The sequence below is a fragment of the Colletotrichum graminicola genome, assembly GCF_000149035.1.
Source record: "Colletotrichum graminicola M1.001 genomic scaffold supercont1.15, whole genome shotgun sequence".
NCBI classification, from domain to species: domain Eukaryota; kingdom Fungi; phylum Ascomycota; class Sordariomycetes; order Glomerellales; family Glomerellaceae; genus Colletotrichum; species Colletotrichum graminicola.
In genome coordinates, this window is record NW_007361019.1 from 763795 (window position 1) to 790037 (window position 26243).

The 26243-nt window shown below is 42.8% G+C and overlaps 6 protein-coding genes across 6 annotated transcripts; 2 read left to right on the top strand and 4 right to left on the bottom strand.

The window, feature by feature from the left end:
* Positions 1–643: 643 nt before the first annotated feature.
* On the bottom strand, positions 644–1258 carry GLRG_04794 (uncharacterized protein; the record flags this gene model as incomplete). Its single annotated transcript, XM_008095479.1, has 1 exon — positions 644–1258. One exon carries the CDS (start codon positions 1256–1258, stop codon positions 644–646), a length of 615 nt encoding a protein of 204 aa, XP_008093670.1.
* A 9950-nt stretch (positions 1259–11208) lies between these two features.
* On the top strand, positions 11209–14077 carry GLRG_04795 (uncharacterized protein; the record flags this gene model as incomplete). Its single annotated transcript, XM_008095480.1, has 4 exons — positions 11209–11265; positions 11336–11450; positions 11528–13342; positions 13407–14077. The coding sequence occupies 4 exons, from the start codon at positions 11209–11211 to the stop codon at positions 14075–14077; spliced, it is 2658 nt and encodes an 885-aa protein (XP_008093671.1).
* Positions 14078–14793: 716 nt separating this feature from the next.
* Positions 14794–16027, bottom strand: GLRG_04796 (NAD dependent epimerase/dehydratase; the record flags this gene model as incomplete). The annotated part of the gene is made up of 5 exons (XM_008095481.1): positions 14794–14911; positions 14982–15137; positions 15199–15578; positions 15635–15926; positions 15987–16027. The coding sequence occupies 5 exons, from the start codon at positions 16025–16027 to the stop codon at positions 14794–14796; spliced, it is 987 nt and encodes a 328-aa protein (XP_008093672.1).
* A 1175-nt stretch (positions 16028–17202) lies between these two features.
* Positions 17203–18661, bottom strand: GLRG_04797 (zinc carboxypeptidase; the record flags this gene model as incomplete). Its single annotated transcript, XM_008095482.1, has 4 exons — positions 17203–17837; positions 17891–18002; positions 18057–18093; positions 18150–18661. 4 exons carry the CDS (start codon positions 18659–18661, stop codon positions 17203–17205), a joined length of 1296 nt encoding a protein of 431 aa, XP_008093673.1.
* A 4773-nt stretch (positions 18662–23434) lies between these two features.
* On the top strand, positions 23435–24448 carry GLRG_04798 (methyltransferase domain-containing protein; the record flags this gene model as incomplete). Its single annotated transcript, XM_008095483.1, has 2 exons — positions 23435–23492; positions 23568–24448. 2 exons carry the CDS (start codon positions 23435–23437, stop codon positions 24446–24448), a joined length of 939 nt encoding a protein of 312 aa, XP_008093674.1.
* Positions 24449–25136: 688 nt separating this feature from the next.
* GLRG_04799 (uncharacterized protein) lies at positions 25137–25403 on the bottom strand (the record flags this gene model as incomplete). Its single annotated transcript, XM_008095484.1, has 1 exon — positions 25137–25403. The coding sequence occupies one exon, from the start codon at positions 25401–25403 to the stop codon at positions 25137–25139; it is 267 nt and encodes an 88-aa protein (XP_008093675.1).
* Between the last annotated feature and the right edge of the window lie 840 nt (positions 25404–26243).

The following is a 26243-nucleotide window of genomic DNA, read 5'->3' on the forward strand; positions in this document are numbered from 1 at the left end:
ACATCAAAGGCACTGGGGGCTTAACTGGGGCGAAGCGATTGATATTATGCCGTGATCTGTCCCATGTAGAAGGAAAGCCATAGACTAAGTCGATTGTGTTCATTATAGATTACAGCCCTTTGAGAATGCTTCACAAACTAAACAGTAACATATACAGTCCCAGTCATGACCGCCTTGTTTGGTTGACCATCATTAACGGAAGTCTCACTCTCACTGTCAAGCGCCCCCTCAGAATCCTCGGATACTGTATCCCAAGAAAGCCACACTCGGCATGACCTCAACGCCCCAATTATCTGTCTGTCCACGCGCCTCCTCTCCCTCATCGCCTTAAGTTTCAAGCCAATGGCTTCCTTCATCGAAAAGGGGCACTCTACTATTTCGTTCAAAGCCATGTCGACAACCTCCTTTGGCAGCCCATCGAACTGCCCTACCTCATTCGAGAATGTTCGAACCCACCAGTCCGCCTGCTAAGGCGGCACGTTCGCCGAAGACAGCATCTTCACTCGAGGATCGACCAGATATAGTGTGAGGAATTTCCGGTGGCCTGGCTTGGTTGCGTCCTTGAGCTGAGTGGAAGACCACCTATGCTGCAAGACGTTGGGATAGACGAGCGTGAATCCCTCTCGCAAGGTGACTGATCCAATTATCTTGAACGCTGGGATCTGTGCGTAAAGCCAAAAACCTCTTCTATAGGTCGAGTGTCGTCGGGGTCGAACAAGCACTCTTGCTCTAACTCCAGGCCATCGAACCTGGATCGGAAAGATATCCTCGTGTCGGTCACGTTGTTGTCATCAAACACATAGATGGCGGTGGCGCAAATGTGTTCGTTTGGAACACCGTCCAATGCCCACTCATCTTCCGTGCTGCAGATTGGGCTTTCCGGGGTCAGGTAGAGCGCGCTCAGCTTGACGATAACCTGAATGCTATTCGAATCCCCAATGACTCCACTTTTACCTGTTGATATATTGGGCGTCCTCTGCCAGCTGGATTCCCAGCCATAGCCTCTCCTGTCAGATTCAGGGCCGAAACTCGGCTCAGGCCTGTCAACGACTTGTTGGGTCTTCAACCACTGGTGTGTGCGACTCTCCCACTCAACCATATCAATTAAACCGCTGGAATAATCATCTCGGAGCCCGAGAGGGTCCCAAGGCGGGGGGGTACTTGGGTATTTCCTGCCAGGGTCTGAACACTCTATGCGCAGTGAAAGGTGGTTATCGCTTCCATACACATTGTCATATACCAGCCTCCAGAGTGGCATCGCTTGTGTAATGGCATTTTCGAGCAGAGAATACACGCCAGCATGGTCTCCGGGGTGAAGATTGTTGACGTAACTGGTGATTCTAGCGTTGTTGCCATCTGGGAATTCGACGTTGCATGGCAACCACTGGGATTTGATTAACAAGATTTACCTTGATTCGGCTCTCGGGTGGTCCAAATTAGTTGATCCGCCACCAAGTGAGGGAGATGATGCTATGGGCTTCCATTTTCTTCAGATCATGCAGTTTTGTTGATGATCTGATCAGAGAGCAAGGATGAGATTGGAGATGTGTTTAGTAACGGTGAGCGCTATTAAGGGCCTCGCATAGAAACCCTTGATGATGCCTAACTGATGACATAATACGCCCCCTTTTGTGACCATTATATGTAGCCTAATTGGTGTATAAGCACGCGTCAGGAGCCTTTGAAGTTTGCATTAGATCAGGGGAGACCGAGCGATATCTCTCCCGTGAGTGTTTTAGTCGGGTTTTATCATGAATCACCAAAAATTAATCAAATTGTTACCGGTTTGCTTTCCAGCCAAAGCTTGCGGCATAAACTAGAAACGTCCGCATTTCGAAAGCAAAGAACGGAAGTTTTGAAGAACCTGTTGCGATGTTGACCATCGCCTGGATATCGGCGATATGGATTAACGCCGATCGGTCGGAATAACTACGGCTAATTTGCTGTGGATCCACCGGATCCACAGGGATATTACGCAGTGAATTCGCCGCGTAATCCTACAATAGTTTTCCTTCTTTACGTATAATTTAGAACTAGTATTTACCCCTATTATTTGTCACCTGCCTATTAATACGTATAGTTAACTATATTACTACCCTAGTAAAACTAACACTAATTAGTAGTTAACTTTATAGTAACTACTACTATAAGCTACTATAGATTAGTAAGGTAATATAAGAAGAGGTAATTTTTCTATTAATTATTTATAGTAGCCTTAATTAGTTACTAAGAATCCTATCTATAAATACCCTTATAGTAAGATTATACTATACGCCTCTTATAGGTTAATTTATATTACTTAGTAGTTATATCCCCTTAATATAGTAAGAGTGGCGTAAATTTATATTATTTATATAAGTAAATTAACTTTATTACTATATAAGAAGTCCTTTATCTAACTATAAAAAACACCTTACTTTACGTACTAACCTACTATTAATTAGTAATTATTTACCTTTTACTTTCTTTTTATTATAAGCCTATAAAGCTTACTAACTTTCTTTTTTTTATATATTTTTTTTTTACTTTTCTCTAAATTATTTTATATTACCTATATAATAGCCTTTATTACCTATAAGCTTACTATAAGCCTTCCCTTTTTTAAGTTTTTATTTAACCTTAAGTCTTTATAATTACCTATACTACTAGCAGTAAATTCTCTAATAGATATATACGCCCTTTAATAACAGTTAAGGGAAACGCCTATAACTAAGAGGTAGTTAGGCTAACAGAAGGTAATTATAAGTAAGTAACTAAGATAAGTAAGCATAAAGAGATAATAAGTAATATATAAGAAAGTAAATTAACTAAGTAACCTATAATAATTTATAATAAGTATATAATACTATATAACGCTATAAGGCTAGTAGCTATAATAAGTAACTTATACTTTATACTAAGTAACTTTAGGAAGTATATTATTCTTAATCTTTAGGGGAGAAATTATATTATAGATATACTAAAGGATCTTACTAAGGCCTAGTAATATAATAGCCTTACTACTATAGTAGTATATTATATTACTAAGTATAAAGTAAATAACTATTTATATAGTATCTTTTACACTAAGGTATAAGTTAACTTTAAAGATTAGTAAACTAAGGATTTTACCCTCCTGCTATATAAAATACTTAAGAGGCTATATAAGTGCCTTATAAGCTATAAAGTGTAAATTAATTAAGTAAAAAACTTTATAATTATAATATATTTTTACTAAGCTATTTAAGATAATAAAACTATTATTTAGAATAAAAAGATAATTAAGACTACTATATAAAAAGTTAGAGGATTTAGAAAGCGCTTAGTAGATAATAATTTCTATAAAAAGATTACTAGTATAGTAGTGTTACCTATTAAGGCTATTACTATAGTAAAAGCAGCTAAATAAGCTATAGCCTATAAATTACTACTAATTACCTAAGTAACCTCTTATAATAATTTATTATTTATACCTCCTCTAGCCTTATTACTATAGAAACCCTAGATAACAGTAGAAATCTATAAAGCCTAAGTCTAACTACGTTTTTTACTATTAGTAATACCTACTATAATAGCTATAATAGTAAGTAGGTAAAACAGCCTAACGCTAAGGTAATTAACAGACTTAATAAAGTTTTATATAAATAATCTAGGTTTAATATATAGTAGTAGCCTATATAAAACTATTAACTTAAAGTTACTGTTTTTTTATAACCTTTATGTTTATATAGGTATACTATAAAACTACTATAGTATAGTAGTAATAGTAATACTTAAAGGGAAGCTATATAAGTATTATACTACCTTATTACTTAGTTATTCTAATAATTTTAACGTAATAATAGTAAAGCTTAAATAACGCTTTAAAGGTAATAAAGTACACCTTTTACGCCTAGCTAAGCTTTACTATACCTCTTTTAATTTAATTACTAGAGAAAACGCTAGTAAAAGTAAGCTTAAAGTACTTAAGACACTTATTATATAAATTACCTAGTTAGTATAAGTAACTACTTATAATAGCACTTTATATAATAAAGATTATTATAAGTAATTACTTACTTACTACTATAGTATGCCTAAATACTTTATTACTATCCTTAATCTACTTACTACCTTTAGTAGCCTTTATATGTAATTATATAGTAGTATAGTAAATTTACTTCTTTACTATAAGCTATAGTTATAATACTTTACTAATAATAATTATAGTAATAACTAATACTAAGTTAACTATAAGTATAATAGCTAGTATAACTATAAGACAGACCCCTAGAGATAGTAAGGCTATTTATAAGGCCTTTTATAGTTAGCTAGTAGTAAAGCACTACCTAATAGTAATCTATCTAAAAAGTGCTTTATTTATAGTAAATTAAGCTATTAGTTAACTAAGTATATAAAAGAGGAATAATAAGCCTCTTTTTTGTAGTATAAAAGCACCTACTTTATATAGGCTTTATAGACTACCTTTAGTTACTTTCTTATTAATTATAAAGGTAATAAGCTAAGTTATCTTAAAGAAGTAAGTAAAGATAATAAGATTTACCTATTAAATAGTAAAAACTATAAATCTACTATATTTTTTACTATAACTATATACTTTAGTAAGTAGTTAATTAATAGCCTATTAACCTATAAGAAGTTATAGAACTAAGTAATATTTTATACTATTACTTATAAAAATCTATATAAAGAAGAATTACCTAACATAACTATAAAAAGTAGTAATATCTTTATATTTAATAACTACTACTTTACGTCTACCTTTTAAGGCATTATGCCTAACACAGGCGTAGCTAAAATATCTATAGCTAGCTAGTAGTAGTACTTTACCTTTAAAAATATAAGGGGTTAGCCTGGTTACCCTTTATAAGGCTATGTGTAGTGTATTTTAGGCACTTAGTGCCTAAACTAATTAATCTTTTAGTACTACCAGAATAGTCTATTGACAGGCGTGGCACACCACCTATACCTTTATAATTATTTAGGCACTAAGTGGGTCTTCTGGCTGTTAACAGGGGCTGGGTTTGAATCCCGCCTGTTAAGACTCTCTTTAGTGTAGGCCTTAAGGGGCTGGAAGGTTATTAATCAGTGGATTAGTTAGCTAGGCATGAATGAGGGGCAGCTTACGTTAGGCTTAGAGGGACTGATGTGCGATAGGTAAGCCTAGCGCCAGCCGGGGGTCCCCCAGCTGTCGCCAGGTGCCAGGCGCCTAGGGCCTTTGGGGTTAACATGACCTTATGCTCTAGCGCACGGTTACTGGCGCTAGTGCACGTAGGCCTGAAGCGACTTGGGACGTGTTGCATTAGAAGGGGGGCAATTGTAAGGGGTTGGCCTGGTTACCCTTTATAAGGCTATGTGTGGTGCATTTCAGGCACTTAGTGCCTGAACTGATTGATCTTTTGGCAATGCCAGAATAGTCTATTGACAGGCGTGGCACACCACCTATACCTTTATAAAAAAACACCTTAGTAAGGAGATCTTACTAGATACTACCTACACTAGTAAAGTAATAATTTACTTTAGCAGTAGGGATTACTATAAATCCCTTAAGGTAATCTATATACCTACACTAATTAGTAAGCTTGTTTTCTATATAATAATAAGTAATACGCTATTTCTTTTTTACCTATAAGATATAGATTACTATAGTATAAAATTTAATAACCTTACTAACTAGCTTATTAAGGATAAGATTATTATACCTATTACCTAAAAATAAGGCTATATATAGATACTTTTAGAGCTGCCTAAGAGCGTTATTATAAAGTAACACTTAACTAATAGCAAATTACACTAGATTTACTATAGATTTAGCTACCTATTAGTAAATCGCCTTTATAAGTTACTTAAACAAGTAGGTAAATCTACCTCCTTTACTACACTTAAAGAGATTAATAAGTACTACTATTACTACTAACTTAATATAAAGGCGCCTAGCTGCTTTAAATTTATACTATATAATAACTATAAATTTAACTATAAAATCTTTATTAATATAATATATATAGATAGTAATAAGCCTATACTTTATATAGTTAACTTAGCTACTACGTTTAATATAGTAAGATTCTTACGTTTAGTTACTATAAAGTATATATAGGAGGCACTATAAATATACTAAATTAACATATATCTTAGGCTACCTAATTAGATTACTACTAACACTAGCCTAAATTTTTATATAGCTAAATTTAAACACGCTACCTATACGTTATTTATTAAGGTTAATAAAGTGCCTATTAAGGCCTATTAATTTATTAGTAAGGTTAAGTAATACTATACTACCTTTTACTACACGTATAAAATTATCTATATAGATAGTAATTATAAGCCTAAAGTTGCCTTTTAACTAGCTATTAAAGCTATTAATAATACTACTAGCCCTAATAGCCTTATACTAACTCTACTTATTTTTAAGGTATACCTCTATATTATAGAAAATTTACTACCTACCCCTTCTACTATATAGCACACTAAAGTAGTAAAAAAGGCTATAAATATAGTATAGTAAATCTATATAAAGAGATAAGTGTATAATACGCTAGTAATATATAACAGCCTAAATATAATAAATACTATAGTGTTACCCCTTTAATTACTTATCTATATATAGTATAAAAAAGACAGCTAGTAAGGCCTATTTTACTTACTTACTAATAATAGTACTACCTATACTATTAAATTACCTTACAGCCTATATAATTTTTATATTACTATAGTAAAGCTATACTATATAGCGTAAAAAGAAGACTAATTAGCGCTACTACCTATAACAGCTAAAAGAGGTAATAATCCTATATAAGCATAAAAAGAAGAACCTATAATAACTAGTAAATCTATAGAGGAAGTATATAATACTATTATTATTAATAACAGGCTGCCCTTATAATAAGGCTATAGCTACCTATAAAAGAACATAATTACTACCTTTTTTTATAAGATACACCTTACTATTAATATCTCTAACATATACCTTACTATAAAGGAGGAAGCTAACTATATACTTACTATTAAATTATATAAAAAAAGCATTATTACTACGCCTAGTAAGCCCTTTAAAGAATCTAATAAGGTAGAGGTAAAAGCCTTTATTAACTATAGTGTATTTTATATTATTACTTATAATAAGAAAACGTATAGTAACATATAGATTTTTAAGTTATATATAGTATATAAGGTTAAAAAAAAAATAAGTAACTATATAAGAAATTATAGTTAGTTATCTAAGGTTATACTAATAATAGTAAGAAAATAATTCTTATATAGTTACCTATAATCTAATAAATAGCCTAGTAACTAATCTTTACCTTAGTAACTTTATTATAAAGGTAATAAAGCCGCTTTATAGTATTACTAAGGCAGGCACTTACTAGTAGGCTATATATAACTACTATTATAAAAAGAATCTCTAGATAGATTTATTAACCTTTAACCCCTACCTACTTATTTTATTACCTAATAATAAAGATTTTAGCCTTATTAGTATATAGATAGATAATATAATTAGCCTTATAGATAATAAATTCTCTACTTATAAGGAGAAGAAGCTTAAGAAGGTAACTTTTACTATAAAGCCTAAGTAACTATTAACTATTAATAATTTTATTACCTTTAATAGCAGTATGCTTTCCCTTAGCTATAATAGTAAAATAAGTTTTTACTAAAAAGATTAAGGCAAAAAGCTTTAGCCTGTTAATATAAATTTACTTACTACTAAGTAAGATTTTATCTAGTAAAAGGCCTATAGGGTATATATTATATTAATATACTAACCTAAGGCTTACTTTAACTATTTAGTTACTATATAACACTAAGAGCCTATAGAGGAGGAGATTAAGGCTCTTAACTACTAGATTAAGTAGTAAATAAGTTATCTTAACTATAGCCTACTTTTTTAGCTAATTAACCTTATAACTATAAAGCTTTTTATCTTTATTAATAGCTTATTTATAAATAACTATAATTTTATATTATAACTTAGCTTTATTATTATACTTACTAATAAAAGTAACGTTATATAACCTACTACTAATAATAAGAAATTTATACTTACTAGTAATATTATCTACTTTAGCTTAATAAAATATAAAAAAGTTATATATAGCGTACTAGCCTCTAAAGTCTATAGTATAGTTACTAGCACTAATATTACCTATATAATTAGCACTACACTTATAATAATTACTAACTACCTTAAGTTACTATAAATCCTAATAATCCTTTATACTAACTTATACTCTTTTTATAAGTGCCTTATAAAGCTTAATACTACTAAGGAGAAGTAACTTATAATTAATATTATAGCGCTTTACTAGTTATATAAGTAACATAAGATTTATAAAATCTAATAGATATAAAGAGAGGATAACCTAGTAGATAGATTTATAAAGGTATTACCTAATAAAGCACTAGAGTAGTTAATTAATAGTAGTTAATTAGAGATATAGATAAATAGATAGGTTTTATATATATAATAAGTTATATATATAAAAAGTATTAAATACTTTTTAGCCTTTTGTTTTTATTACGTTTTTAGGCCCTTTATAGATAACTAGAAAATAGGATAATTTATAGCACTTTAGAAGGTTACTAGTGTTATAATATTAACTATTACCTAGATATTAGCAATATAGATTAACGCTAATTAGTTAGAATAACTACAGCTAATTCGCCGTAGATCCACTAGATCCACAGGGATATTACGCGGTGAATTCGCCGCGTAATCCCACAATAGTTTTCCTTCTTTACGCATAATTCAGAACCGGTATTTACCCCTATTATTCGTCACCTGCCTATTGATACGTACGGTTAACCGTATCACCACCCTGGTGAAACCAACAGAACCCGTTATTCGTAGAAGTACCCTTGGAAGTTGGCGATACTATGTCAACATACAGAGCATTCGCAGGCGTTGGGCAGAGAAAGACGAGATACTCATCCGAACGCCAAATAGCTGGCTTGCCTATCGACTCTCGGCTAACGTTTGGGTGAGACTGCAAGCATGGCTCCGATGACATGGACGATTCGTCAGAGTTTGGTGCATTGCCTTTGGCGTCCAGGGCATAGTCAGAGGAGCTGTCGCGGTCCCCCAACACAACGTATTATATTGATCGAAGAATTTCGGTTTTTCCACGCCAGAAGTTTTGGAAGAAAACGACTATCACATAACCGACGGGTAAGCTCTGCAGGTGCATGCCTATCGTGTCTGGCGGGGATTAGTGACAAGGCAGATGGCGCACCACAACAACGCGGTGGACCATTTTTCGACTAGGCGAACTCTAGCTTTTCATCGCTTGTTCCTACTACACGCCAACCTCTGTCACAGATGAATGATAGTTAGCCAGTAAGACCGTTTAAGAACAGTATTGGGGTAGTACAGCATAAGCATATTAGTATGCATGTATCATCCGATGCAGATATGAAGAGCGTGCGCAATCTCCCCACCATTTAAGTTTCTCGCTGCTCGTTCACATCAAACAACCTCACTCACGCCTCTCGAAATGAGCTTTGACATTGTGACCCTTCCGATTGCTGTTTTGGACAAAGATGCCGAGAAGCAAGAGCTGACCTGGCTCTCATGGCAATAGCCACTGTGTCATGGTTGCAATTCCGGCCAGCCTTTTCCTTTTATACCCTGCCCATGAAAACAATTGAATTGAATTGAGTCCTTCCTCCGATTTTACAGCCGTTGTATTCATTATATGCTCCTAATTTTATGGAAGAGAATTATGTAACGCCAAATCCTACCGAGAGCTTTTCAGCATTGTTAAATTGCTGAAGAAAATCCAACTCTTACCCCGCACAGTCTTGTAACAGAACGCTTCTCTAGCTTGAAGGATTGTGTTCGACCTCTTAATAGTGACTAGCACTACGCTATCAACCTCGCCACAAGAGTCATGACGATCATACGGTGTTCAGCAGAAAACCAATCCGTTGATATGCTTGACTCGGGGTTATAATCCGACAGAATGGCGACACACTGAGTATTGCTCACAGTTTTGTTCTGCTTTGTTCAAAATTCGGAACCATCCTCCTACACTCAATGAGAAGAGTGGGGCTGGGAAGGATATCAGAAATCAGTTAACGGCAATCAACTTGTAGAAAGCTGCAGGCCTTACATTTGTGGGCACAGACAACTTAAGAGACCAGCTTTGGCTAAACCAGGCATCTGGGTTTGTCGAGGTGTTTCACCACAACGCCATTCTTCAAGAGCACATCGTCACAATGGCGCAGAGGAGCCTCGATCGACCATAAACCCTAAGGTAAGTGACAAGCTCTTCTCCTTTCACACAAGCCTACGTAAACTGTGTGGAGCGAGAACCGTAGAGCTAGCTCACCGTTGAGACGGCCATCCCTCATGGCCACCAAAGCCAATGCAACCGCACGGTGTTGGTGCTTGAGCCGCCAAGGACTGGTTGGCCTTGAATATCCGTAATGCTTGCAGCCTCTCGGTCCTGTATCTCGATGATGAGACGTTATCGAAGCACGTGTTCGTAAACACACTGATCTAGTCGTTGTGAGTTATCAGCCCGTGGGTTGACTAATTAGGTACCGATATCCCTGGCTGGATGTACAAGGCCCTGCTACGCACGAGGTTCTTCTGCTTCGACATCCAATAACGGCGTCTTTTCTCATTTGGTCACCGTGCAAGTGTCGGGAAGGTTGACATCATTGATTCGAATTTTCGGAGGATCGGAGAGATCTAAAGTCAATCTTTGCTGAGGACGATGGAAGAATTAGCAGATATCAAATTGAGTTTGGGGATCTTTGTGCCCCTTGCGCAATTGTGGACCTGAGGGTTTGTAGCGATGGTCACGGAAACGCTATGGTAACAATCATGGCATTGAAGAAGACATAATATAAAGTCCCATCCGTCGCCTTCAATACATTGTTAGTTGATTAGACAGACCCAGAGTCCAAGAAAAAGCGAGTCTTCAGACTGACCCAAGTTTCAATGGTACTTTCTTCACAGTTTAAACCATCAACCGTCTTGCAGGAAGATACTTTCACATTGATCAGACCATTTCTATGCGCTTAAGCACCTACGAAGATTGGAATCCCGCCGACGCATCGACCGTCCGTAGCTTACTTAACAGTATTACCTAGCGGCTGGCCGTTGGCCCGTTGCCAAGGATGAAAATGCCCGTGTGCAACACTGTTTCGGAAATCGAGGGTTACCTGCAGCCGAGCTAGTCTTGTTTGGAACAGGTGTCCACCAAGGGTTGTGACATGAGGTGGACGAAACGATTAAAAGGGGACAGACTTCTCCCCACCCCCAATTTCATTGTACGTTGTTGGCTGCTCCGTCCACCTCTTCAATTCGCTGTTCCCTCTGTTAACAACTGCGTCGTGCAAGATCGCCGTTGTCGGGATGGTTCCAGAAAACGAGACTAGTCAGAGTCTCCACACCTGCAGTACTTGTTCTCGCTCGTTCAATCGTATCGAGAACCTGAAGCGTCACCAGAAGACTCGTGGGTTCCACCAACTGCCGATAACCAAAAGAAGACCCCCCCCCAAGCTGATGATGCGAGTGAGCTTGAATTGCTAGACCAGAGCAGACTGCCTCATCGCTGCGCAATCTGCCAGAAAGAGTTTTCGCGTAGCGATATACTCAAGAAGCACCGGCGTGTCCATCACAAAGGCACCCCGGACGGGCAGAATCTAGAGGAGAGCCACGCGAGAGAGTTCTGTTTCGTCCTCGAGGATCCTGGTTCGTCGTCGCAAGGCTTGCCGGACAAGATTGCAGATCCAGCCAGCTTGGGTTCAAGCTCTGTACCCACGACCTCAACTACATCTACGGTTACATGGGGCCCTCCAACGAATTATGCTCAATATCCGACGTATTCTCACAATGGAGGGCCAGCTTCCGGCACAAATTCAACAGCTGCAAATCAACACCACAGCACGATAGCTGCTCTTCCGGCTATCTTGGATGTAGATGTCGACTTTTCTACCTTCTTCCAGTCATGTGCGGACAATCTCTGGCTCGATACCCGGCAGTGGTTCACTCCCGAGTTCTACGACGCTATGAGGGAAAAGACTTACATGGACAACCCGCTCCTTATTCAGGATGACTCTCAATTGTTCTCAGATCAGCGGGCTTGGTTCGGAGACGATCTCGGCCTACCTGGCCATGGACAGGACACTGCCGTCAGCATGCCACACAAGGGGGCGATGGCTTCTCATGAGACTACAGGAAACATTGGCCATGAGAACGCCGGCCCCAGAGTCTCATCGCCGCCGAACGTTCCATTCCAAGAAGACGGGATGGCCTTTGGATGGGACCCATCGTCAAAGATGATCCAACAGACGCAAGATATTTCGATAAGCGAGAGGCATCCGTTCTTGCTTCGCCAAAAACATCAGTTCGACATGGGAGACTCAGTCTGGGCTTCCATACATGAGTTTTTGAAGCCTCGAATCCCAAACTCGGGTGACTTTATTCTCCCGTCCTTGGCCGTCGCAAATGCTTTTCTTGGACTCTTTTTCGAAGAGTTTTACGAGCAGAGCCCGGTCTTACACTTGCCTACTCTCAACGTAGACTCGCTACCTCCGCCCTTAATTGTGGCCATGATAGTAATCGGCGCTACGTACAGTCATATTCGACAGTCCCGACGCTTTTCCATCCTGGTGCTGGATCGAGCACGACAAAATCTTCAACAAAGCATAGAATCAGATAAGACCTTGACCAGGGATCCTCACATCCTGTACGCGTATGCGCTGCTGGTCTACATGGGGCTTTGGTGCGGAAACAAAAGAGCGTACGAGGCAGCCGAGGCCTCGCGAGGGGCTTTGGTGACATACGTCAGACGGCTTCCCCCGCTGAAGCCCAGGTCCCTCGGCGGTAACGGGAAAGTCACCGAAGACCAGTGGGAGGGGTGGATAGACTTGGAGTTCAAATACCGTTTGCGCTGGTACGTGTTCATGATTGACATGCAGTTTCCAGTCATCTTGAACTTGAGGGGCATGATGTCACTGGCCGAAGTCTGCAGATGGGAATGCCCGAGCGACGAACAGCATTGGACGGCTTCAGATGCGAAGACGTGGACACGCCTTCTCAACGCCGCGCCGGGCCCATCAATCGTATTGTTCGCGACGGCCTACCAAGCGCTGTTGACGCCCGATGGAAGTAGCCGGCGCACTTCGCCATCTTCACTGCGAAGCTCTGCATTCAGCCGCTGGACTCTTCTTTTGGTTCTAAACTCCTTGGGCAGCCAAGCGTATGACTGGTCGCATGACTGGTCAATGAACCCTGTTGATGCTTCCGAAAGCCCTTTCAACACATCCTCTCAAAATGGCTACGTGGGAGTAAATAAAGCATCCTCCCGGATGGAGCGCCTGAAGACCCGGGAGAATATAATTGGTAGGCTCCCTAGTTTTCCTGTTTTGAATTCTGAAACACCATTGACACATGTCTCTCCTTGCAGAGTCAGTCGACATTTGGTATCATCGATACAACGCGTATAGGGAAACCGGAAGGGCCTCGGGGCCGGACTCATACTTCTTGAGAGCTTCACGGATACTCCACGGCCTAGTGCATATCCACCTCCATACCTCGATATCCCACATCCAAGATGCATTAGGTAAAGGTGGAGACCATGCAGTCCAGGAAGGATTGAGCCGGCTGCAATACTTCTTCGCACACGGGTATGCTAGCCACGGCCAGACGACCATTAAACCCCCACCGGAGTCTTTGCATGCTTTTGCGAAGGCAACTGAAAACTGCATGTTGATCATGAGCGACCAAGGGTTGCGATCAGCAGCTCCTTACAGCATATTTACTGTGTTTCTCAGCCACGTCTTTCTGTGGGCAGTGATCAAGACGAGTCCCAAAACTATCAAGGCTCAAGTCCACCTCTTTCTCCGCGACGTTGCGCCAGCCATCAAGTCCGAACTCAAAGAAGCTCTTGATCGCGCACTCTCCTCGCATAATGACGGTGCTGGAAACGGAGATGAGAGCCGTTTGGTCCTTATGCATGGCGCACAGAGTCTTGTACGACTCGGAACCTGGGGTGCAGCACTAAACCTCGCTCGGCTTCTACAGCTCAGGGCAGAGAGGAGAAACGACAACATCGGAAACCAACATATAGCGCCTTGATGTAGCTTGTATCAGTCTAAGAGTAAACTCCACTCGTAATGGCAAAAGGACTTCAACTGTAGAGGCAACTGAAGACCTACTAGATCCTGTAGATACTGAAGCTATTGTCCTTGATAAGGCATCCTTATTCTGTGAGTCTGTTTCTCCTCTTGATGTTGCTGCTTGGCAATGTTCGCCGTCTAAAGAACCGCCAAGTCGGCTGTGATTTGATCTGCAACTCGAGTTTGGGCTCGGCCGAGAATTACAATGATGGTAGCTGCACGTACTATACGACAACGTGCAAGGTCGGCTGGTGCGTGTCGTACTACTATCACCGATAAGGTATACCTGAAGTAGGCAGGACGCGAGTTCAACATTGGACAGCACCATGCCGGTTGAAGGTTGCCAATACCCAAAAATATTTTCTAGCTAGGGAGGTGACCACGGGAGAATTGGGAAACAGTTCAGATATTCCGACTGACAGACATCAGAGTCATGATATCAGTAAACCAAGGGATCATCCTTCTCAATTGCCGTGGCTGTTGTCAACTAAGCTATGAGTTTGACTTGGAAAGGTTGACCCTTATATGAACACATCAGAGCAGCGCCTCTCAATGTCACTATGGTAGAGTGAGTGTTTCTAGTATTATGAGGATTACAGCCGGAGCATAAGAGTACACTAATTATTGGGGATGGAATTTCGCTGCCAAATAACTATGTCCGGAGAAACAATCACGTCATTTTTGTTCGTCCAATACCATTTGGAATGCCTCAACAAACGACTCCTCCCAGTCATTTTCCGTCTTTCTGGGTTTCCAGCCGAGTTTGGTTGCGAGAACAGGCTTCGTAGCGGAACTGAGAAGGGTCAGTTTCAAAACGTGTTGAGTTGTTTACAATGCAGAAGACGTGGGATAGATAAGCTTACTTAGACGCGTAATTCATTTCGGCAACTTGTGGAGTTGCCTTTAACCATTTTGAGGCAGCCTCTTCCAATGTGACAGACCTAGGCTCAGCCGATTGCAGTGCTCCAAGAGCGACACCAGCTTTGCCGACGTGTTCGGCAATATCTAGCCAGTTGTGACTGCCCGTATTAGAGAAATAAATCCCTCTACGCCCAAACGGAATTTCTTCTTTCCGCAGACAAGACCTTGTTCAGGACAAGCTCATATAGAAGAGCGAGATCCGTTACGTGAACATGGCCCAGGCGGGCCTTGCCGTCACCCACGTATTGTGGAACCCCGGCCTTGATGGCGCCGCGAATGATGCTGGGGATTTGCATAGAGCCCTGGTTGAACAGTCCGGACCCGCGGCCATATACAGTAGGAGGCATCATGATGTAGGTTCTGACACCTGTCTTCTCTCCCAATTTCACAACGGCAATGTCTGTCGTGCGTTGGCCATAGGCTTCTTCCTTTTCTTTCTTCTCTTCAAACTCGAACACGTTCTCCAAGTCAGACCATTCGTGAACCTCTCCTATCTCCTTGTTACTGGCTCTTTCGGCAAGGTTGGAAGTTCCGGATGTCTGTTCTTTGTCATGATATGATCTTGGAGCCTATGGGAGATTTTTTTGATACACACATGGATAAAGTGAACGTCCTTTCCGGTCTGTATCTTGCGTTGCGCAAGTCCCTCAATGAGTGCCACTGCCGAACTGGCGTGGAAGCCAGTTGGGGTATGAATGACGTAGTCGTACTCGCTGGCTGTCTTCCTCAAGAAATTGGAGTCATCAAGTCCTTCAAAAACGATAGCTTCGACCCCTTTCTGCTTCAGTAGGTTGGCTTGCTCTTGCTTTCGAACTAGTACAGTGATGTCCAGGTTCCTGATCTCTGAGTAAGAGCTATTGAGAAGCCGTGACAGAACGCTACCGCCTCTAAATCATCTATCAGCAAAGTTCTATTGCAGAATGGATTTCTACGGGTGGTCAGCGTACACAAAGCCAGTGGCACCTGTGTAAAGAAGCTTTTGGCCCATTGTGAGTGTTGTCTGGGGTAGAGCGATTCGGAGCTGATGAGGGTACTCGCGAGTTATCGTTTAATGAAACTCAAAGCCTTTTTTTTCTTCGGGTTTCAAGAAATGTATCGAGGTGCCGACTACGATGAGGTATGAACGATAGATTTACATGAAGTTCACGGGTTGAGCTATAATTAGGAGACCAGGTCCGGAATTACGCGGGATTTGTGTTCCGCTAGACGGGCCGTGGCTGCTGACTTAGCTCACCCCGCGGCACCGAGGATTACCAAAACGACCCAGCCTCAACAACGCCACGGCATTCAAGACAAACTCAACTGATCTGCCATCCTTGACGTCATAGAAATGTGCCATGGAGTGCAAGCCGGGCTGATATTCATGTTCGACCGCAAAGTATTCGTTCTTGACCAGTTGATACGCAGTAAGGTGGCACTTGTTTTATGACAAGCCTCGTTTCTGTGCTACCGGGTGGTAAAAGCTGCCGATTGCATTGAATGATGGAAAAACTCCCTTTCCAACTATAGTATAAAGGTGCGAAATTCACGAAAAGCTTGTAATATGTTAGCTAGTCTCTATCGCCAGGCGACGTCGCATATCAAATAGGCCGCGCGTCATAGGGATAACAGTCAATGGAACTTTGGCCTGATGGGAAATTTTCATCCCCGAGCAGCGATGGAATTCAGTGGCATCTCATTGGAGTTGAACGATTTCGTATTGTCAAGAAAGCTGATTTTCCCGCCCAACGCATCAGCACCGTTCCGTGTCAACTCGGATGGCGGCTAGCAATATACACACTGCAGGTAGATGGATTAGCAACCCTGTCATGTATGGGCCATGATCCCAAGACAAAAGCATCTACCAAGCGCTTCTCAGGGGCAAATTTTGACCTGTTTAGGAAGACCTTATTACTGGAAGGGGAAAAGCATGGGGGGAACAGACTGTAGTCATTGACAACTTTCTATCCAAGAGTAAAAGCACAATAATGCCTCTTGACTGCAACGACCACAAGAATTGGCCGGGGAGAGTACACATCGACCGCCGTCTTTAGCAGACGAGGTCTTCCAAATGATACAGGGTAGATGAAGCTAGTTATGAATACGTTCTATGTTTGCGCAGAATTATGAATTCTCAATGATATTTACGGCCAGTGAATATAATACGTCTAAGCTACAAGCACTCTATGCATCGCCTATTCCGTCAAAGAACTCCTCATCCAAAAGTGAGTACAGAACCTGCTGGCCCTCCCACTGTTCCTCAGCAACCCCAAGAATGCGGTCAGGAGGCAGTACGAAGCCGTAGTCACCAGTGTCTGGAAGCTCAATGGTGTACGAGAAGTCGGCTCCGCCAATCGCATAAACATGATCCGGCGCAGCGCCAGTGGTGGTGTAGAGTGTAGCCCCACTGGGTCCGAATGTGAAGGTTGTGCGTCTCTCGGAGCTATCGCGGATAACCTCGCTGAGAACAGACGCGGTCTTGGTCCACTTACCGAGCTCGGGAGCGTACAAAGTCTCGTTGAAACCAAACGGTGAGAGGATATACTGGCCATAACTGTGCCAGTCGATGTACAGCTTAATACCGCTGCTGTCGCGGAGCTTGCGGACGTAGGCGTCGAGGCCTTGGTTCTCAATGGTGTCGGACGGCTTTTGGCCACGGTAAGCTTGCGCGCATGAGTTGGTGGAAGCGCCAAAGGGGTTGGCATTCCAGCCGAACTCCCAATTCCTATTGATGTCGGTGCCATAGCAGGTCTGGTTCAGAGGTGGAGGGGTGCGAGTCTTGCGCCAGAGGCGGTCGACCTCTTGGGAGTAAACAAAACCTTCATGAGGTCAGCATGAACGTTTAAGTGACCATCGACGAACAGCGACATACCATCAGGGTTCACAACAGGGAATATATGAAAGTCATATTCGTTTAGGATAGAGTCCGTAGCGTTGGCGTCCTGATGAGCCTTAATCAACTGAAGAGTGATGTATTCGACAACCTACGAGTGAGTTAGCTTGTGTTGGTCAACGGGTGATTGTTTTGGAGTATTTACCGGAGCTGAAATCCATTCTCTTGCGTGCACAGTTCCGCTGCAATTATTTTAGCACCAGATCCGCAAGTTGAGTAGGCCAGGTACGAAGCTTACTGGTAAAGCACGGCAGGCCTCCCAGGACCACCATCGCCAAAAAGGTGAATCCCATGGATGGAACGATTCTCGAACGAATGGCCGGAGTAGACCAGCTTGGAGTTATTGGGAAAAGCATCGTGGAGATCGGCGAAGTAGTGAACATGGTCCTCGTACGGGTGGTAAGAATTGTACCACGAGAGGTCACTGATGTCGCGCTTGTAAGTGCTGCTGCTCTGGGACTCGGCGCTGATCGACTCGCCGAGATCCTTGTGCAACACGCGGAAGTCGAGTCCGAGCGCCTCAATGCTCTCGACTTGGTCGGGGGAGATGACGATGTCTATGTGTGTTTCTACATCGTGATTCCATTGTTCATGGGGAATCGAAGCTAGCTTCTTCTGCACGGATGCCAGTTGGCTAAGAGTCTTGACGCGGAGAACCTGATATCCATTGTAAGACACCGGGCTTCTCTTGTCAAAGTTGAACCCTGCAGCGAGGGTTGCCAATACTAAGGTGAAAATTGATGTCTTCATCTCAGCAACTAGAAGACGGATGTCAAAGGATTGACAAGCATCGGTCGAAATTTGCAACCGCTACCTTTCGTCGCTTTTTAAACCCAAGGGCTATGCATCTTGCCTCCAACATGTCTGGGCGTTGGACTGTAAGCGCCAAGGCCTATGACAGTTGGCACGATGATTGCGTGCTAGTAACAACCCGGGATGTAAGATAGGCGCCCAGAACAGATCATTGTTCCGATAGCTTGCCAATAATTATGGGATAATACATTGCACATGTTAAATGGATGAGAGCAAATCTGAATATCTCTCAAAGAAGAAAAAAGAAAAAGAACCCCCCCCGGGATGTATATCATGTCGGAGGCTCAGTATTTTGCTTTTGCTACTTGGAACCATATCTAGAATTCATGGAATACTTTGAAAACCCCAATGTTAGATCGCTTTGGAGGAAATCACAAACTCACAATGGTGGTGGGTAAAGCTGGCAGTTTACTGCCTTGTGATACGTAACGCTCAGGTGCATAATAACGTAACAACGGCATTCCAAAGTACGAAGCGAACTCCACACAAGCCCCTGGCTATGATGCCCTAGGAGAGCGGTGAGAAATCCTTTTCCTTCGGTCGCTGTATATGACGTATGGAGTGTCTGACCTTCCCGTTTGACTCTAGCAAATGCATGGCATTCCTTAACCTCCTCAGCAGACTCCAGTTTTCGCGATCTTTCCAGAGGATGACGTTTTCCAACCCGGCTGAAGGACTTCTCTGGTGCCTGAGGGATATAAATCTCACCACGTGATTGTGATATCAATTGTCTCTAGCGCGTAATCATTCTTGAGCGGAGGTTCTGCGTATTCCAGGATTCGGGGAACTTCTGGCTGGCCGATGACCGGGCTCCCCTCTCGATATGCTTGGTCGTCGGGGATCAATCGAGGTTATTGGCTTGGACAACGGCAGAAGGCTTCATCCCCGGTGTGATAGTATACGAATTAACTATTTCTTGATGCAGGTTCGGACCGCAAATTATGATAGTCTGTCATCGTGAAGCCGTAACTGACGATACCTGGGGCCCTGGAATTACTATATGGGGCAGTACAGTATTTGTAAGTCATCACATTTGAATACTCCTTGCATCAGTAAAACTCATCTTGGCGCAAGCTTTACAGTTCCCGTGCAAACTCCGGCCATGGTGTTTGCGTACATCGGACGAGCACCTCCGCATGGATGCCGGACGATTGAAATATTCTACGGGACGTGGGGACGACAGATATTCTGATGTTGACAAGACGATCTGTAAGCTTCTTCTCACTAACACCTCTTTTGGCTGTGATTTTCGCATGGCTGACTGGGCCAAAATGCTAACTCAGATATGCTTTCCTTGCATATGCCAAGGCCGTTCCAGAGCGGATTAATGCTGCATTGCCACCCAATGTTGCCACCGAGTTTTCATAGCTGATTTGACAGACCTCTGTTCAATCCACCCAACTAAAGAACCTTGACTGATGGAATCGTCTAGCTCCAGGTCAATCAGACAGGCAATGCTACAGACCAACGCGTTGAGCACAATATGCAAATGCTTTCTAGGGTTGAACAGTGAACATTGACACTGCCTTGTATTACACATATTACCTTATGTTGCGATTGTGCAGCTAGCCAGCCCCAAGGTCTCCGCTTCGGCCGGCTCGGTCCGCGATGCATCGACCAAGTTCCCGTACTGCGACTACAATCGCCAGAGACCCCAGCTAGGCCTCCCGAAGGACATGCATTGATCTCCCCGCGTCAAATCTCTTCACTTGTTGTTGTTTTTTACCTGTGCAGCCTTAAGAGGGACTGCTTTGGTTACGAATATCAGTATTTCGGTCAGAGTTTCGGATCTAGATCACTGGGCGGTAGCGTGTAGTAATAACTTCGTTTTGCTCCCTAGGCAAGCTACTATGTGTTTCTATCGTTTTCAGAATGATGCCACCGGATATTCTCCTTGATCAATTGTTGATATTGCAGTGATGAAGTATGGTCTGGGGCGTATTACGATGAACAAATACAGTAACTCCCCCACCCTATATCCGAACCACCCCCGCATCCGAACCACCCAAAATTCCCACATTTCCCCTCCTTCATCAACACCACTACCTTTTTCAAACTATCACAACAATTACTATTTATTACCAAATAACGCCATTTTTTTAGGATACCTTCTTTAAACTATTATAAAGTAATATTCTAAAGATAAGCTTTAACAGGCCCTCCTAGATATACAGTTTAGGCAGTATAGCCTCTAGGCTATTACTTACAGATAGGGTATACTATATGTAACACTTTAGTATTAATACTTTAGTAGGTAAAGCAGGAATACTGCCTTTAAAGATAGGCAGCACTTATCTTAGGCCTAGGAGGATAATCTAGCTGCCTATATTACCTTTTAATAGTCCCTTAGTAGATACGTTAACTATTAATAAGTAAAGGGCCTAGTAAAGCGTATAATAGGTAATAGGCATCCTCTTATAGAGAGGAAATAAATAGCCTAATTTATATAGTAAAATCTATCTATTAGAACCCTCTAATCTAGAGTAATTAATACCTAGTAATAGGTAGCTTATTCCCTTAAGGTTATCTAGGATTTCTTCTATTACCTTAGTAGTATCCTTACTATCTAAGGGATCTATCTATCTAATAGATAGAATATAGATAAGACTAGTATTATAGAGGGTAAAGGGGGTAATAGGCTAGTGCTAGGCTTTAAGGTATTATAATATATCTAGAAAAAGCAGCTAGGATCCTAGGTATAGGTATTTATTATTAAGTGTATGTCTGCTACTAGTAGCTCCTTACCCCCCTTAGTTATATATAAGGGTAAATCACTTTAGGCCTAGTAGTTCCTATCTAACCTTAATATATATAAGCTATAGTAATTTATAGTAACTAATAATAGCTAAATAACTAATAATACTACCCTTAAATAGCTAGAGAAGGTCTTTATCTTACGTACTAAGCCTGCCTAGCTAGAGGAGGCTAGACTACTAGTTCTTAATAGGTATTATAGCTATATAACTATTAATTTTATATAGTAATACTAGTAGTATAATATATATCTACTATTTCTACTGCTATACGCCTCTACTGTCCTCTAGCCTCTAGATATAGCTGTCTTTAGCCTATTAAAGCAGGCCTATTATAAGGAGGTTAGATATCTAGATAACTAGGTTATAGATTTAACTATTACTAGTAAAAAGGTATTCTTAAAGTGTTATTTTAAGGCCTATAAGGTATCTATTATATCTATTAATATTAGTAGTAGCTAGAGGTTATCTAGATTATAGCCTATATATATAAGACGCCTCTTATCTAACTTAATAGTAACTAGGGCCTATTAGATTATCTAGGCCAGCTAGCAGTTAAGTTAGCCTAGCAGCTAGCAGTAGGATAAAGCTAAATCTATTATCCTATAGTTAACCCCTTATTAATCTACTAATCTATAGTATTAACTACGCTAGTTAACCTAGCTAGCTAAGGATAGGCTAGATACCTATACTATTTATTACCTATCTAGAAAGATATAAAAGGGCTATAATAAGCAGGTATCTAGAGCAGCCCTTCTAAAAAGGCAGGTTAACTTATTATAGGCCTAGTTAGATAATATATAGTTACGTAAGAGGAAAAAGGTCTGCCTATTGCCTAATAGCACCTTTGCTACTATAGAGGATATAATCTGGGCCTAAAGTCTGGATCCTGGCAATATAGATAGTCTGGATGAATCTAGGGCATCCGAATTGCCTAGCGAGGCCGAAAGTTGTATATAGGTGGGCGGCAGAGATAGTGAAATAAGTGGTGATAGTGGTGGCGATGGTGGTGATGATGGTGGTTCGGATGTGGGGGTGGTTCGGATATAGGGTGGGGGAGTTAATATCTGTAATCAATGCGGGGTGCACCATCTGGTGTGGGAATTAAATCTCCGCAAGTAAGGTATTAATTAATGTTTGTGAGGCTTCAGTGACTGGATTGGGCACCGAGGCGCCACATTGTCATGTTAAACAACATCGTAGGTCTTGGAAAAAAGCAACAATGGTCGGCGGCAGCGAATCCAATAAGTAGAATCCTGACAGCAACAACACGAAAGGATTGCTGTAGGATTGCATTTGTATAGTAAATGTTCTCCTGCCATCTATCATATTTTAGCCTGCATCATGCTGGAAGGTAATAGCTGCTAGTCGAAAGTCGAGTGAGATATAGACCAATTACTGATCCGTAACAGATGGCAGGACGCCTTTGACGTGTCTCGGCCCACAACAAGAGCAGTCGACCTAGCATATACCCAATGGAGCCAATTGTCACTTACACCAAGTCATAGGTGGACCTAGATTACCCGGGTCTTTAGCTGCATGAGCAGCTCTCGTCGGCCCTGGTCATGAGACGAATCGATTACCCTCCTTCTGCCATATAGTTACACACGAACATGACTTTCCAGAGCTAGCGACGAGTTAAGAATCTCATCTGAGCTTGCGGTCGCTTAGCCGGATCGCACGCACATCGTCTTAGCCCGTGTGTGGAGTAAGCGGAGCGAATGAGAGATATCAACACGGCCTACGCGATACATCCCACGGAATCAAAGGTGACAGGGAAGAAACTGCACTGCTTTTCTGACCAAACGGATAGAGAGGCGTCCAATACCCACCAAGACTCCCCCACCTTTGATAGCGCCTCAACTGATGGCTGCAGAGTAAAACGTTCCCCTTCTTTTCGCCAACGGGCCGTATGAACAACCCGACCAGCCGCTCCTCTAGACGGCACTGGCTAACCATGAGCGAGGTAATGTCCGTTCTGATGCTTGGGCTTCCGGGGCCGTCGGCTACACCGCGTGGGTTCACTGCATCATTTGTGCAATGCCCCCACCCCTCTTTAAAAGATTGATGGCCTCACCACCGGGTTCCAGCCCGCCCCGAAGTACGGTCCGAGGCTGGTGATCGAGAGACGGAAGACCACGCACCGGCAATCGAGCCTGACCCGCAACTCGCCGTCACGGCCGATGACGATGACGGCGACTCAGCCATAGATTCCGCCAGCGTCATCTCATCCACGGCCTCCCTGTCCGAAAGCATCTTCGATTATCGGCAGCTCCACGGCCGGACGTACCAGACGACTAAGACGACCGAGTACTGGGCCCCAAACGACGACCAGCAGAACGAAGGGCTCTATATCATCCATAACGCACTCCTCATGCTGTTCGACGACGCGTTGTTCCTAGCTCCGATTGGAGACAATCCCCAGCGCGTTCTTGACGTCGGGACAGGCACTGGAATCTGGGCGATTGACTTCGCCGATCCATTTCCCAACGCGGAGGTCACCGGCACTGACATCAGCCCCATCCAACCGGGGTGGGTGCCGGCCAACCTCCGCTTTGTCATTGACAACTTCCTCCTTGACTGGACGTATCCCGATAACCATTTTGACTTGGTCCATATGCGTCAGTTGTATGGAAGCGTGCCGAACTGGGTGGACTTGTACAAGAAGGCGTACCACAGCCTCAAGCCGGGCGGCTGGGTCCAGAATCTCGAGATCAACGCCGGGATCGACTCTGACCACGTCGAATACCCCCCTAATCAAGTGTTCATTGAGTGGAACAGGATATTTGACCAGGGCGGAAAGAAGACAGGGCGTTCTTTTACCGTGGCGCAGGGCCACATTATGATGGACAACACGAAGGAGGCGGGGTTCGTGGACGTCGTGGAGAAGAAGTTCAAGCTGCCTATCCACGGGTGGCCCAAAAGATCCGAATCTGCAGAAAGCTGGATTGCTGATCCAGTCAGCGCTTGAGGAAAGCCTCGAAGGTTTCGGGACCTTCTTGTTGACCCAGGTCCTCGGATGGTCTCAGCCCGAAGTAAGGGTTCTCATTGCGCAAATGCGGAAGGAGATTAGGATGAAAGCAAACTTTGGATATTGCGAAACGTAAGTCAATCTTTCGTTTTCGTCATCGCGAGTATAGCTAACTGTGAACCCAAAGCACGGTTGTCTACGGACGAAACCCCATGACTGGAAAGAGGAGTGATTAGAGACCAACACTACTGGTCTTCCAGCGAGGTATGACCGCCAAGGGTACCCTTGAATTCCACTGTCACCAGCACAAAGAAAAGAGTGGTGGTATGAACACGAGTTTGTAACATAAAACCGTCTCATTTTCGTGGAAGAGAAGGGCGTTTGGACATGTATACGAGAACACTAGTTACGGGATCAGCAGTGGCCCCATTGAATGCAAAAGTTTATGTTTTTTGATAATATTAGGGCCGGTTTTGATGGTATCCAGTAGCACTCAGATGTGCAATAGTGTGATATGCTTGATTGTTGGTACAGCAACCTTTGGTCTTTGGCATCCTGAACCCTCATCACCATTGACAGCACCCGTTTCCCGACCCAAAAGAACGGAACCAGCTACACATAGTCAGCACCTTTCTCCGAGTCCGGAATGAAAAATCAAAGCGTGACACACCAGTCCTTGGGCCTCGACTTAATTGGCATCGCAGCTGAAGACAATGCCTTCCTTATTGTCGGAGGTCTGACAAGCTTTGTTGCTATTGGACTTGCATTCCGTGCTGTCGGGCTTGACATCCTTGGCGCAGCAATAGTCGCACGCCGTGTTCTGCACCACGGCGCCGCAGTTCTTGGGCGCCATGCAATGGCGGCGGACGAGAGCGTTGTAGCCCTCGAGCCCGTCGGAGGACGGCATCGCGACCGCGAGAGGTAGGAGGGCAAGGAGGAAGCGGAGGGCGACCATTTTCTGTGTTTGGGTCTTGGACAGACTGTAGGTTTCCACTCAGGTAGCTTAGACTAGACTGAACGTCGTATAATGGAATGCTAATGAGATCGGACTGAAGGGAGTTGTGCCTCAATTCCGACACCAAGAGTGGGATGTCTGCCCCTTTTATATGCGAGCTCGTTCTCTCATCCCAAGCTCCAAGTCCAAAGTCCCCAAGGCATACTTGCTAATTCCACGGTCTAACGGCGAGGGTTATACTTCTGAGTCTCGGGTGCATTCGTGAAGAAGGTTTGCCCTAGAGACGACGCGCTGGTCCCGCTGACGGCTATTAGCGGCCAGCCATATCATACACATTGGGGGTTGCAGAGAGTTCTGTGGAGCTACGAGGTTGAATGAAACTTTGAGTTACGAGGGAGGCAAGAAGGTCAACTCTATAATACCCCCTAAGCCGCTGTTCCATACGAGCGAGGCGATGTTGGGAGCAGGCTCGAGGCGCATCCTCATGGTGATTCATTCGTGAGTCTGAGGCTAGGCCCTGCGCCGGGGGTAGGGGTCTCAAATGTCGGGAGGTTCCGAGTTATACTTTACGCCGTTGAGGCTGGAATCTTTTCCCGTTGGATGCGAAATGAGGGGGATTCGAGGCTATCCTATGTTTTTTTAATCTCGTCTGAAGTTGTTTGCAGGACACTGGGCGCCCGTCGGTTTGATTGGGGTAACTCGTCCCGAGCCGGCGTCGTCATCTCGGGGCTCTACACGGCTCACGCGTCGCACCTGTCCAGGGATGATCGTCTTGCTGATCCCCAGAGATCAGCGAACTGCATCCCTGGCCTTGGGCTGGTACCTACACAGGTGGGACGG